This window comes from Protopterus annectens, chromosome 1.part1 (assembly GCF_019279795.1).
Source record: "Protopterus annectens isolate FY-2018-M chromosome 1.part1, PAN1.0, whole genome shotgun sequence".
Classification (NCBI taxonomy): domain Eukaryota; kingdom Metazoa; phylum Chordata; order Ceratodontiformes; family Protopteridae; genus Protopterus; species Protopterus annectens.
In genome coordinates this window covers 1356290864-1356305039 of record NC_056726.1, presented here as the reverse complement: position 1 = coordinate 1356305039, position 14176 = coordinate 1356290864, and the positions used below count along the sequence as shown (strand labels likewise).

Genomic DNA, 14176 nt, shown 5'->3' with positions numbered 1-14176 from the left:
TTAATGTGATCATTTGTGGGGACATCACTCTCCCCAAAGGGGATGATGATGCATTTTTTTGTATTCAGCTTGAGGCCATGTTTCTGGCACCAGTCATATGATTGGGTGAGACTCTTTTGAAGGATGTCCACGTCACTAGGGGAAACTGATGACAGCGCCCAGCTTGCAGTCATCTGCAAACTTTGTCAGCCATAGACCACTGGTTTTGGCCTGCATCTCAGAAAGGTATATCCCAAATAACATAGGCCCCAAGACCGAACCCTGGGGTACGCCACTCGATACGGGTCTACTGCTTGAGGTGGCTTCCCCTATTTTGACTAGGTGGGTTCTATCAGTGAGCCAGCTACCCATCTGGTAACATATGGATTGATGACTAGTTGAGAGAGTTTTATCTATTATGTCCCAAAGGCTTTGGCCATGTCAAGGTAGGTGGTGTGCACGGTCTTCCCCTTGTCCATGGTTTTGGTGACTGTCTCAAAAACATCGACCAAATTTAACAGACACTACCTCCCCTTGAGGAAGCCAAACTGTGTGGGATCGAATGTTTGGAGGCTGCCAATGTCCTTGTTAATGAGGTCCATGACAATCCATTCCACGGCCTTGCAGATCAAACTAGTTAGGCTGATGGGGCTACAATTTCCCGGATTGGACGATCCACCTTTGTGTAAAGGGATGACAGTGGCTGTCCTCCACTCAGTTGAGACAAAGCTGGTACTCAGGCTTTGGTTGACTAGGGTGCCTAATGGTGCTGCAAGTTCCTGTCTGAGTTCATGTAGGATACAGCCTGGGATGTTATTAGGTCCCATGGAGGCTGCATTTTTGCCTTTGAGAGAGCAGTGATGACCTGATCCCTAGATATAAGGGGATGGGGGCGGGTACTGGGAATGTCACAATTTACTGATGGAGGGACAGAGGGATGAAATTTTCACTGAATCTGTCAACCAGCAAGTTTGCTATATCTACGGCATTTGTATATGTGGTGTCCTTGACCACCAGTTTTGAACAGATCTGGGTGCTAACCTTTGAGATTGCGGACATATGTGAAGAATGCATTATGACTGCTCTAGTAGATGTGGCCAACTTGGACTCGAAGTTTGCTTTGGAGGACTTCACTAGTGCTCTTATTTGCTTGTTTAGGCTAAGGAGAGATTGGGCACTTGCTCTTTCTTGGTCTTGGACAGCAATTTTTTCATTTGTTATAGAGTTTATTTATTGCAGATGTCCACCAGACAGGTTTACTCTTCCTTACAGAATATGATTTAGTCCTGTCAGGTACTCCTGATTCCATGCATCTATATAAATGTTCGCATAGTAATTTGGTATAGTTTTGGATACTAGTACCAGTTCCTAGAGAGGGGGAGGGGGCTGTGAAGCTGTGTATACCATCCCTCAGGAGGCTGGAATCAGCTCTGGAGAAGTTTTTTTGTTTGACTGTAACTACAGGGGGGTCAGGGGAGATGGTGACGTCAAACGTGACTGCTTCATGGTTGGATCTTACGAGGGAGGATAATGCTGTAGGGATGCTGCAGTGGTTACTCATGTTGGTGAATACCAAGTCCAAAATATTATCACCTCTTGTGGGGTTATAAACTAGCTGCTCCAAACCATCTGCATTGAAAAATTAAGGAATCTCTGGGCATTTGTGTTCTGACATGAGTAGTTCTTCCAGTCAATGTTTGGGTAGTTAAAGTCACCCAGGATCAGGGTAAAGGGTTGAATCTTGATAGATTCAGAGAGGTCTAGATAGGCAGTTTGGGCATCTTGGGTCAGATTTGGGGGCCGGTAGCTAGCTATGATTTGTATAGGGGTCTTGTCAATAGTTAACTGCACCTGGAGTGTCTCCTGTGCGTCATACTGTTTAACCACCCTGGAGATGTGTATGTCTTTAATATATGTTGAAACTCTACCTGTTTTGGCTTTACTACCCACAGTTTGGGGTCTGAATGTATGATAGGATGAGTAACCAGGTATGGCTGGGGTGCTCTTCGCAGCTTTGAACCAGGTTTCTGTGACTGCTTATATGTCAACATTTTCCAGGGTTAAGAATGCTTGCAATGATTGAAATTTCATGTTTAAACTCTTAGCATTTAGCAGCATGACGTTTAATTTCGGTTTTGTTGAAATTTTTATGTTGGTAGTTTTAACCTCATTAGTTTTTCTAAAAAAGGCACTATGGGGGAGGCAAGTGCCTTTGCCAGAAGCCTGAAGCCCAAGTGAGACAGATGCAAGCCATCTCTGCCAAAGCATCGTGGTCTGTCCATTATATCTCCCCAGGCTATCAGGTACTGGATCCCCCTGGAATGACACCAGAAACTAAGCCAATTGTTAAAGTCAATCATTTTCTGTTTGTATTGAGGCATCATTCTGGGTGATGGTAGAATGCTGCTTAAGGCTAGGGACATACCTGCTTGGGACACATTCAGCGAGTTAAATCATGTCTCTCTTCATATAGTCCAGGGAGGTACGTCTCAAGTCACTTACACCAACATGGTCTATGACAGAGTCATAACAGTACCTGTTGTTGAGAGACCTGTGTGCGTGTGTGATATGGTGGATTCTGGCCCCTGACAGACAACTAATCGTGACTGTCTCCTTATCCAACCTGGTGAGAGGCACATGTGTCTCTCTCACAATGGAGTCTCCTATGACCAATATGTTGGATTTATGGTTAAGCCTTAGTGGTTGTGAGAGACAGGTGTGTGAACCATGCGTGGTATGTGGTGTGGAGGGCTGTGGAAATTGCGTGCATTTTTGCCTCAGAGGTCTCCTTTGTTTGGGTATGTTTTTGTTGAGGACCTCCACATATGTGGGTGTGTGTTGTGTAGGTGTGGGTGGTGTTTGAGGTGTAATGATTGTGTTGACAACCTTCTCAGTGCCAGATATACTGGCTTGTAAGGGAGAGAGCATGGACTCTAGGTTCCTAATGTAACTGCATCTCTCGCAAATTGTGTTCCTAGGTGGTAGTAGTAGGTGGCTGTCTGTCTACATAAGGCAGTTGCTACACTGTCTCTGGATGCCCATATCGATCAAACTAGCAGGAAAAACTGTAGGAAATTGTCCGTCCATGTTTTTCAGAATCTGAGAGAGAAGGCCAGGGAAAACTACGGGGTAAGCCCAAGTGTTTAAAACCAAAACTAAGAGGCTTAGAATAACATTTAATTTAAACAGGCTTTAAGCAAGCAGTAACAAATGAAACAGAAAAGATGCAACTGAACACTTTAGAGAACAAGCCGCATCAAGCAGCAGAGAAAGCAAGCTGAAGTAATGGAGCAGGAGGAGGAAATACAAATACAGTATAAGAAGCTGAATAAAGTGTTTTATTTTCTCCAGTTCTGAAAAAGCCTGTCCTATCTCCCTAGTAGCCTTTAAGCCAACATGTATCAGTGATCACAAATTTTCATCTAGGATAAGCAAGAAAATCTACTTAATGGCTGACACTTTCCAGCTCAAGCCATGTGTGGCAATCAACTTTTATACCATACAATCTAAACAGAAACAACTACTACTTATTTGCTTTAGATAAAAATACTGGCAGGCTATGAAGGAATTTTTTTGTTCTAGGATCTCTGAAAGGTAAAAAAGACGTCAGCCAAGCAGACTCGCAATATTCATATTAAGGCTAAAGTCGAAGCGTGGTAAAGGAATAGGTTTTATAAGTCATCTTTTTTCTATCTTGTCATGAGGTACTTATCCATAAATATACACTGAAGTACTGAATCTGCTTTAACTAAAGCACTTTAAGACAATAAAAAAAAAACTCAATATAAATCATTTAAAATTTAAAAAAAGATGAAAGTATTAAGAAAAATCCTGAACAACTAATAAAAAACTTCTAAAATATAGTTTAAATTTTAAAACACAACATTGCAACAAGGATAGATAATTCTGAAATGAAGCATTATAAAAATTTTCAGATTAAAAAGTTGCAGTTATGAAATTAATGTTACTTGAAAAAAAAAACTTTTAATAAAATTCCTTAACGGCATGACATATAACATGCCATGTAATGGCATCCGTGAGTTTTATGTCACAGCAGTGGGGGCAACCACAACTGTAACATTCTTTATAATCCAGGTACATCCAGATATTTAATATTTCATATTAATAAGCAGACAAAAGAAGTGATGTTAACAGAATCTTTCAAAACTGGTGATTTGCCTTTGAAACCCAGTGACCTTAGTGGCATGATCATTTTTTTAACCTAATCTGGGAATGCAGGTGCAAGTATGAATTTCTTGCAGCAGCTGTAAGGAGAAAGATGGTACTGAAGAAAGAAAAAAAAGGGAAGGTATGACTGCATGAAACATTAACACCCATCATCAGATTGCCAATATGATGGCATTGCACCAACTAGCTGAAATAATTGAGAAACAAATACATAGCATTCAAACTCCACCAAAATGAATACCTCAAGGGCTAAATACCTACTGCAGAAACTGTCCAAATCTAAGATCTAAAATACTTGCCTGGAAAAATGTAAGCATTGTTACCCTGTCCAGGTTTGAAGGTGCGGCCATCGTTTAATATTACAGGTTCAAATGGACTACCGCAGGCAAACAGACAGCGTCCCTATTAAACAGAAAGAAAGATAGTGAACATACTTTTGCATATACCAGTTTACTTAAGCTGTGAACAATGTACCTTAAATAACTAATAGGCATGGGTATCTTGTGCATCAGTTTTTGTGTCTGTCCTTTTTGTACTCAGGTCATGGTTAAAGTGCTCTATAAGCAGATCAACCTGTCAACCCAGTTACAAAATATTCAATTAATAAACACAAAATATGTAATCACTTTCATTTGTTATTAAAAATGACCTTTCTCACATTAAAAGAGTGAAGAAAAAACACAAATAAATGTGGATTACTAGCCTTCTTACAGCCAAAACTTCAATGACTAATATGTTTTATACCACTGCAATTACTGTGAAACTATCACAGTAAGCCTCAAAATGGACTCTTCTTTAAAAATACATTTACTGCTGCTCACTGTTCAGCAACTGTAGCAAATTCTCTAACCTTGCCTATACTCAGTATTTCTATCTTACACAACTTACTATCTTCTTTGGGAATGGTCAGTGTAACATCAAATCATTACACTTGCATAGACTGACAAGTAACTGTCACCTCTAGGATGTAGTATGGCTAGCATAAAGCACAGCTGGCTTCTTTTTGTTCAACTTCATGTTTTTCCATGTTATTAGAGAGGACAACTGCCCACTTAAAGAGAAGAAAAGCTTTTTACATTATGTTACTGATTTCTCTTTCTCTATTGTGCACTAACTTTGAATGAGAATAATGAAGTAAGACAGGTATGGAGAAAACACTCCATATGGAGTGAAGGGGTACGTTCACACACGCAAAAAATTATTTTATTAATTTGCAGTCTTCATGTATGGTTATGTGAAACTTGGGTTTTCAACTACTAATGCCAGTGGTTCGCAAAGATGGGATTGTTGTTCCAAGGACTTTGTGAATCCATCCTATCTCTAGACTCTGACTTGTTGTGGCTGGTGATATGCACAGTAATAAACAGTTACATTTATATAATATGCAGCTGAAATAGCTAACAATAGAAAAATGGGCTCTAACAGTCCTTTTTAGGGACTTACTGTATTTCATTATTATAACAAAAAGGCAATGCAATGCACCATACACTTAGATAAAACTTGTTTGGCAAGAGGCAGGTATTTCCTTTACTTCCTGAATTAACAAAAATATAGTAGGTTTTCTTTGTGCATTAAGTTTGTTCCCTTTGGGCAACCAATATACATAGGTGATGTTCTACATTTTGATAGTTTGGCTAGGAGAATGGAAGCTTAACAGACTAGCTTAACAGGACAGCAGACAACTTTGGACATGAAAGCAGGACTACACATTAATTACAGAATGCAGCATGAGGTGACTTGCACAAAAATTCAGATCCTTCTGCCTCCAGTTAATGCAACGAGAAAGAAAAATGTTTCAGAAGAAGGTACCCAATACTCACTGAATCAAGTAATTGAAAGGAATGTAAAGCCAACTCTTCTTAAATGAAATTCAAGTCCTAAAGAGTAGTAGTACTTCATGTATTTACTTATGTACACTTTGGTGAATTGGTCGCCCCACTAGACCAGAAACATCTTTACAAGGGAGAAAGTACAGTTAAGTAAACTTACCATAACTGTAGATCTTCTATGCTCACTGCTGCAGTAGCCTAAGCTATATAGGTCATAACCTGTCAATTACATAACAGCTGACCAGCTTCCAAAGATTCAGGGCACATTCCATGCAATAAAACCATTAGCCAGCTCGAGCTGAGTGGACTAAAAATCACAGCTTTCATGCCAAAAGAGAGAGGGGAAATAAAGCCCCGAGAAGATAATGTGAGGAAAAAATAAGGAGGAAGGAATGAGGCTATTGCAACAGTGATCACTTGAATGTCTATTGTTATGGTAAGTTAACTTGCACAACTGTACTATGTTCATCATGATGACTACTGATGCAGTAGCCTAAGCTATATGCATAGATTACCACAGCTTAAAATAACTGGGAGGTGGAAGTCTGTGTGTCCAGAAACCCCTGGAGAATCAAGCAAATCTTGTCCTAGACCCGGAGAAGGAATCTGCCTTAAAATGCTTTGTAAAAGTATGCACAGCGGACCAAGTTGCTGCTTCGAGAATCCAACCTTTTCAAAAAAGCCACAGATGAAGCCAATGCCCTGGTAGAATAAGCTTTGACAATACCTGGAATAGTTTTGTTGTGGTGGAAATAAAAGTTAATAGCCTGAGACAACCATTTGGAAGCAAGTCTATTTTGATCCAGGCAGCCCTTTCTATTTACCTTTATAAGAAATTAACTGATCGCATATTCTGAAAAATCGTGTTCTGTCAAGATACTACTGGAGTTGTCTGTGTACATTCCAGGGAACATGTTATCCTTTCGCCCTCATTTTTAGGTTCTGGAAAGAAGACAAGCAGATGGACAGACTGGCTTAATGTAAACTCAGATAACCAATTTACAAATAAATGAAGTATTAGTTCTCAAACAAAAGTACAGTTTTGTACCTACCATAAATGTAGATGTTCGAAGATCCACATTGCTGCAGTCCTTACACTTGGGTAGTCCGCTGTCCTCGGTCGGCCCGAATATCAAAGTATTAGGCTGACGTCGGTCAAGGCGCTTAAGACTGACATCAGGACGTCAGGGTACAAATGCGCATGACCGACGTCATATCCTCAGTCTTTTCTTGCCCCAGATGTCAGAAGACCCTAAACAGAAAGGTCAAAAACCAAAAGACAGCAAAAAACAACCAACCACCCTTGTACTAACCATATGTACAATATATACAATATTCACAATATGTACAACCCAAACCACACAACCGCCTCTAACTACAGAGGGAAGGAGGGAGGTAAATTGGACTGCAGCAATGTGGATCTTGAACATCTACATTTATGGTAGGTACAAAACTGTACTATGTTCTTCATCTCACATTGCTGCAGTCCTTACACTTGGGTAGAATCCCAAAGCAGAGATAAGGGAGGATGGCAAAACTATAAAGCAGTAGGAGCTGCCAAAATGCCCTGTAAAATTGCAGTGGCAAAACCAGCCCTCGATTTAGAGTAAAGTGGAAGGTGATAATGCTTAGAGAAAGAATGCACTGAACTCCAAGTAGCTGCCTCCAAAATATCTTTAGTTGCCACCCCCCTTAAAAAAGCTGTAGAAGTGGCAGTAGCCCTAGTGGAATGAGGCCTAATCCCAGCTGGAACCTCCTTGCCATGATGGGAATAACAGAAAGCAATACAAAACCCAATCCACTTAGAAATAGTTTGTTTTGACACAGGCTTGCCCTGAGAACCCAAAGCAAAAGAAACAAACAACTGCTGAGACTGCCTGAACCCTTTGGTTCTGCTCAAATAATATCGCAACTGCCTGTGTATATCCAAAGTGTGCAAAATCTTTTCCCCTTTATTTTGGGGGTTTGCATAAAAAGTAGGCAAATGAATAGTTTGGTTTAAAGCCACACTAGAAACCACTTTAGGCATAAAGGAAGGATTAGTACGCAAAGATACCCTATCCTTATGGAAAATTAAGAAAGGCTCAACTGCCATAAGGGCCTGTAATTCAGAAACCCTTCTCGCAGAGGTAATGGCCAACAAAAAAGCAGTCTTCCATGATAAATATTTCAACTCAGCAGTAGCTGCAGGCTCAAAAGGTTGTAGAGTGAGTTTCTCCAACACAAAATTGAGATCCCAAGCAGGAGTCGGAGCTCTCCGTGGGGGTCTTATATTCTTTGCCCCTCTAAGGAATTGCTTAAACAAAGGATGAGAAAACAATGGTGGTTCACCGTCATAGTGAGCAGAAATTGCTGCAGCATGAATCTTAATAGAAGAGAAGGACAAACCTTTGTCCAGTAACTCAGTAAGATATTGAAGAGCCACACTTAAATTAGGCTTAGAAACATCAAATTCCTTTGCTGTACTCCAAAATAAAAATCTCTTCCATTTATCTGCGTACACTTTCCTTGTACTAGGCCTTCTGGCCTCCAAAATAACATTCAAAACTTGCTGTGGCAGCTGAGACCCTCCAGGGTTTAAAACAGAATATGCCAGGCTGTCAGGTGAAGAGAGTGAAGTTTGACATTGAGTAAATGACTGTTCTCCTGAGACAGCAGGTGTGGAATCGAGGCAAAGGCCATGGAGGCTCCGTACCAGACTTCTCAGTAATGGGTACCAGTGCTGTCGAGGCCAATCTGGAGCTATTAAAATCATCTTTGGCTTGTCCTGTCTGACCTTCAGGAGTACCTTTGGGAGGAGAGGCAGAGGTGGAAAGGCATACACATGAAGATTGTTCCAGTTGAATGAAAGAGCATCCACTTTCCAAGCTGTGGGATGAAACCTTTTGTGCAAAACTTTGGCAGCTGGTAGTTTAGTGGAGAAGCGAACAGATCTATGTCTGGAGTTCCCCATAACACTGTCAATTTCTGAAATACATGAGGATCCAATTTCCACTCGTGGGGATCCATAATTTGCCTGCTCAACACATCTGCTAAGGAGTTCTGTGCTCGGCAGAAACCTTGCCTGAAGATTTAGCTGTAAACTGAGAGCAGTCTCCCACAAAATCATTGCTTGTCTGCATAGAGGATAAGAATGTGTCCCCCCTTGCTTGTTGATGTACCACATGACAGTTGTGTTGTCTGTTAGAATCAACACCTGCCCTGGGAGAAGTAAATCCTTGAAAGCTATTAATGCAAATTGGACTGCTAACATCTCCTTCAAGTTGATATGTAGATGTTGAAGTCTGGCAGGCCACGTGTCTTGTACCCACTTTCCATTTAGATGAGCTCCCCAAGCTTTGTCTGAGGCATCTGTCGTTAGAATCTGACTCGCCTCTGGCCGGGTCACAGAGAGTCCCTTGTTTAGGTGACATTCCTGAGCCCACCACAAAAATTCCTTTTGAATGCAAGGTATTATTTGAATGACAGTGTCCATATCTTGGCAGTGCTGTGTCCATACATATTTGAGATACCATTGCAGCTTCCTCATATGCAGTTTGGCATTGGGAAGCACCAGAATACAAGATGCCATGAACCCCAAGGCTTGAAGGACTGTCCTTGCAGTCAGCCTGGACTGATGAGACAATTGATGGAAGTAAAGAGAAAGATTCTTTTGTTTGTCCGGGGTCAAAAGGCCATCTGGGATGCTGTATTCAGTCTCACACCCAGAAAGCACATGTCCTGAGAGGGTACTAGACTGGACTTTATTTCGCTCACAGAATACCCCAGGCATCTTAGCACTGCTATCACATATTGCAAATGATGAAGAAGTTCGTCCTTTCCTTGGGCCAGAATCAGGCAATCGTCCAAATAAGGATAGATCTGTATTCCTCTTAGCCTGAAGAAAGCTATCACTGGAGCCAGAACCTTCGTGAACACTCTGGGCGCAGTAGATAAGCCAAAGGGCAATGCAGAGAACTGATAATGAGAAGTCCCAGCTCGAAAACGCAGATACTTCCTGCAACTTAGCCTGATAGGAACATGAAGGTAAGCCTCCTTGAGATCCAAAGTCACCATCCAGTGATCCTTGCCCAGCAGAGGTAAAAGCTGTTGTAACGTTAACATTTTGAACTTGGGAATGTCCAGATAAGTGTTGAGGATAGATAAATCCAAAATCGGTCTCCACGTGTTCCCCTTCTTTGGTACTAGGAACAGGCGAGAATAAAATCCTAGGCCCACTTCTGGTAGAGGGACCGGTTGTATGGCCCCTATTTGGAGCAGCAGAGAAATTTGCTTGCGAGCCTCTAGTCTTTGCTGAGGAGGAACGTCCGGCATGCCTTTGAAAGGAGGCAAGGTATGGAAATAAAACCTGTAACCTTGGTGTATGATATCCAATACCCATCTGTCTTGGGTAATCAAACTCCAATTTTCTCTGAAGAGTGCCAACCTTCCTCCCAAAGGTGCTGCCAGACAAGGAGGATCTGGCAGCTGAAAAGGTAGGTCATTGGGCCTGTTTACGAAAGGACTGGCCCCTGCCCTCACCTGAAGATTGTGCAGGAGAACTCCCTGTTCTAGGCCTGAAGGAGCTCTGAGCTCTGCCCCTACCACGTCTAGATCTACCCCTAGACTGTGAATCATAAGAAGGGTATGTCCACCCCTTAGCAGGCCAATTCCTACTAAACTTCGGAGGCTGGACTTGCAAAAAATCTTTAACAGTCTGCATAGACTTAGCCTTGTCTTCCATTTTCTTCAAGACTGACTCAACAGGTGAACCAAACAACACATCAGACTGTAAAGGAGCATCCAAAATCCTTGTCTTAACATGTTCAGATAAATTCTGATCCCTCAACCAGGCGTGCCTGCGAAGAACTGACCCAGTGGCAGCCACCCTAGACGAGGCCTGTACAGCATCAAAACCACATTGTAAAGAATGCTTACCCACTTGTTCAGAGACATGTACTAAATCTTGTAATTCCTTACACTCAATGCCTTCCGCCAGAGCATCTACCTTAGACTTCAGTTGAGAAAGTAGATAGTTCTGATATTTCAACATGTGAAACTGGCAATTCAAAGCCCTCATAGCTAAGGTGGAAGAAGTATAGACTTTCTTTCCCCATCTATCCAAAGCTCTGGCCTCTTTATCTGGAGGAACCGGATTTTTTACAACAGAGGCCTTGACACCCTTAGGTCCCTGACTAACAGTTTCTGGGTCCGCCCTAGGACTCTTATAAAGATATTTATGAGCCTCAGGCACCCTATAATACCTATCCGGTTTAACAGGAGCAGGAGGCAAAGAATCAGGATTAAGTGAAGCCTCCGCAAACACATCTTCCACAACATCCAGAACAGGAGGTATAGCCAAAGGCCTATGCTGGGGTAAAAGCAAAAACTCCCTAAGCCTTTTCCTGGAATCAGAGAAGTCCTGACCTTCCCACTTAAAATGTTCCCTCATGGAATGAAGAGTCTCTGAAAAAGAAAAATCCTCTGGAGGAGAAGCAGAAGGGGTCGAATCATCTGCATCAGAATCAGAATAAGGAGAGTACTCCTGCAAGTCTTCAGTCAAGACTCTGAAACATCTGAAGGCTGTTCAAAACTCCCCAACTCTGGTTCCACCCTAGGCCTCTTATCTGGAGGGGGCAAAGAACCTCTAATCAAAGTAATTAAATCTTCTGCCATTTTAAGCATGTGCTTCTTGGGCACAGATCCTGAAGAACTAGGAGTAACACCAACAGAAGGTAAACCTGGCCTGCCTCTGGGAGAAGCCTTAGAAACAGAAGGAGAGGGCCTAACCACCTTAGGAAGGGAGGGGAGTACAGTAACCTGAGAAGCCCCTTCAGCCTGACCTGCCTCCTGGGAGGCCACATCCTGCAATAACAAAGTCTCCCCCTGAGACTCCAGAGAAGCCTCCGGCGGAACCACCGGTTCCACTGACGCCTCTGAAGAACCGGCATCCGGTATGGACGACTCTTCTTGCCTGGGTTTAGCTGCCTTGTCTTTGCGCTTCTTCGAAGAAGCGGGCGTCGGAGCGTCCGACGGCATCTTATAATTGCACCGCTTCCCAAAGACCAACCTGGCACAATCTAGCCTTCGCTTAATAGTGCGCTTATTGAACCTAGCACAAAAGCGACACCCAACAACGTTGTGCTCAGGCCCCAAGCAAGGAATACACAAAGTATGATAATCTCTATGCGGTATCTGTTTCCCACAAGAAATACAGTTATTCACTTTTTCTGACATCCGGTAAACCACTGAGGCAAGAAAAAACTAAAATATTCCCCAACGGGGTACTTAGCCAACTTTGACTCGGTCTGAAACTCCGAATTCGAAAAATTTCAGAACGCCGAACGGCACTTGCAACGCTGCTTCTGCATCGGACCATGCAGCAAAAAAGACTGAGGATATGACGTCGGTCATGCGCATTTGTACCCTGACGTCCTGATGTCAGTCTTAAGCGCCTTGACCGACGTCAGCCTAATACTTTGATATTCGGGCCGACCGAGGACAGCGGACTACCCAAGTGTAAGGACTGCAGCAATGTGAGATGAAGAACATCCCTATATTTGTGGAAAATGAAATAAGGGTGACCCCATCAAAGGGCTTGCAACTCAGATACTCTTCTTAAGGAGGGTAAAATAAGTAAGACTGCTTTCCATGTTAGAAACCTCAATGATGATGAGCTAGCTCAAATGGAGCAAATGTTAGCTTTTCAACTGCAAAATTAAGATTCCAAGGAGGAGCCATGGGATTTTTGGGAGACTTCTTAGCCGGAACCCCTTTCAAGAACCTTTTGACATGAGAAAGGTGGGGATCCATGAGCAGACATGCTGAAATAGCCAACAGACGGACCTTGATATAGCAGTAAGACAGGCCACGGGATAGTAATGCACACAAATACTGTAAATCTGAGAAATGCTAGACCTGAATGGGCATTGGTTCTTTTGTTGGCCCCAACTACAAAACCTTTTCCAGTTGTATCAAGTGTGTGTGTGTGTGTGTGTGTGTGTGTGTGTGTGTGTAAAGTCAGTCTGTGAGGAGGAAGGGAGTCATCACAATGATCTTTAGAGAGTCCTTCTGAATCTTCAAAAGTACCCATGAAATCAGTGGAAAGGCATACAGGAACATTCTTGTCCAAGGAAATGAAAGGCATCAATCTTCCAGGCCTGCTACATGGAGACCTGGAACATAATTATGTCAGCTGACTGTTTAGAGAGGAGGCAAAAAGATCAACCTAACTTGTTCCCCCCATAGATAGTCAAATCTTGGATGACACCCTCATTCACTTTCCATTTGTGGGGATCTGCCCTGGTCCTGTTCAGCTTGTCTGCCACACAATTTTACTGTAATTGAATACAAGATGCCTGCAGATATAGCTCATGCTGTAAACCTATATTCCAGGCTAACATGGCAGGACTGCAAAGGAGGTAAGCTCTGGTTCCCCCTTGCTTATGTACCATATAACAGGGGTGCTGCCTGTAAACACAAAGAGATCCTGGGCACCACAGATGATTCAGACAGCTGACAACATTTAAGAGGGCTAGCATCTCCTTTATGGTTATTTGTTCTGGTCTTTTTTTTTTTGTTCCAAGGACTCCACTTTTTTGCCCACTGATATGGCTCTCCAAGCAAAATCTTAGGCATCTGTTGCAACTGACTATTTTGGAGCAAGAGTTGAGAATAGGAGACTTGAATTCTGAGAAATTTGATGCCTTCACCACATGATCTCTCTCTTTACAAATCTTAAGACTGGAATTTGAAAAGTCAATAGGTGTTGATGACTGGGATCAAAAAGATTTTGGATACTATCGTATCATCTTCATGTGGGGTCTTGCAAGAGCTAACATGAGAATTCATGGATGACATCAAACCCAGAATTCTGAGGAATCCCCCTTGCTGAGACTGAAGTCTGAGTGAAAAACTCCAGGAATAGATCTAAATATATACCTCTTTTGTCTGTGGTAGAAATGCTCTTTGGACTGAGGAGTCTAGCAGGTACCCCAGAAAGACGGTCCCGTGAGGAAGAGTCAGAAAAGACCTCTGAATGAACTCCTGGAATCTCAGTCTGTGTAGGAGATTTCTTATATGCAGGACAGAAGTTCCTGACACTTTGAAAAAAGATTCTGCAAAGATAAACAAGTAGTCTAAATATGGAAAAACGTGGATACCCTGCAGTTTGCAGTGCGTTGTCACAGGAGCTAGACACT

At 42.4% G+C, this 14176-nt stretch overlaps 1 protein-coding gene across 8 annotated transcripts in view; it reads right to left on the bottom strand.

Annotated features, from left to right (window-relative positions):
* Positions 1 to 14176, bottom strand: part of ME2 (malic enzyme 2) — a 1978505-nt gene that overhangs the window by 199541 nt on the left and 1764788 nt on the right. For all 8 annotated transcript variants that reach the window (XM_044082071.1, XM_044082092.1, XM_044082073.1 and 5 more), the window contains one exon: positions 4467 to 4569. In XM_044082071.1, the coding sequence (XP_043938006.1) occupies positions 4467 to 4569 (103 nt within the window). The remainder of the gene's footprint in view (positions 1 to 4466; positions 4570 to 14176) is intronic.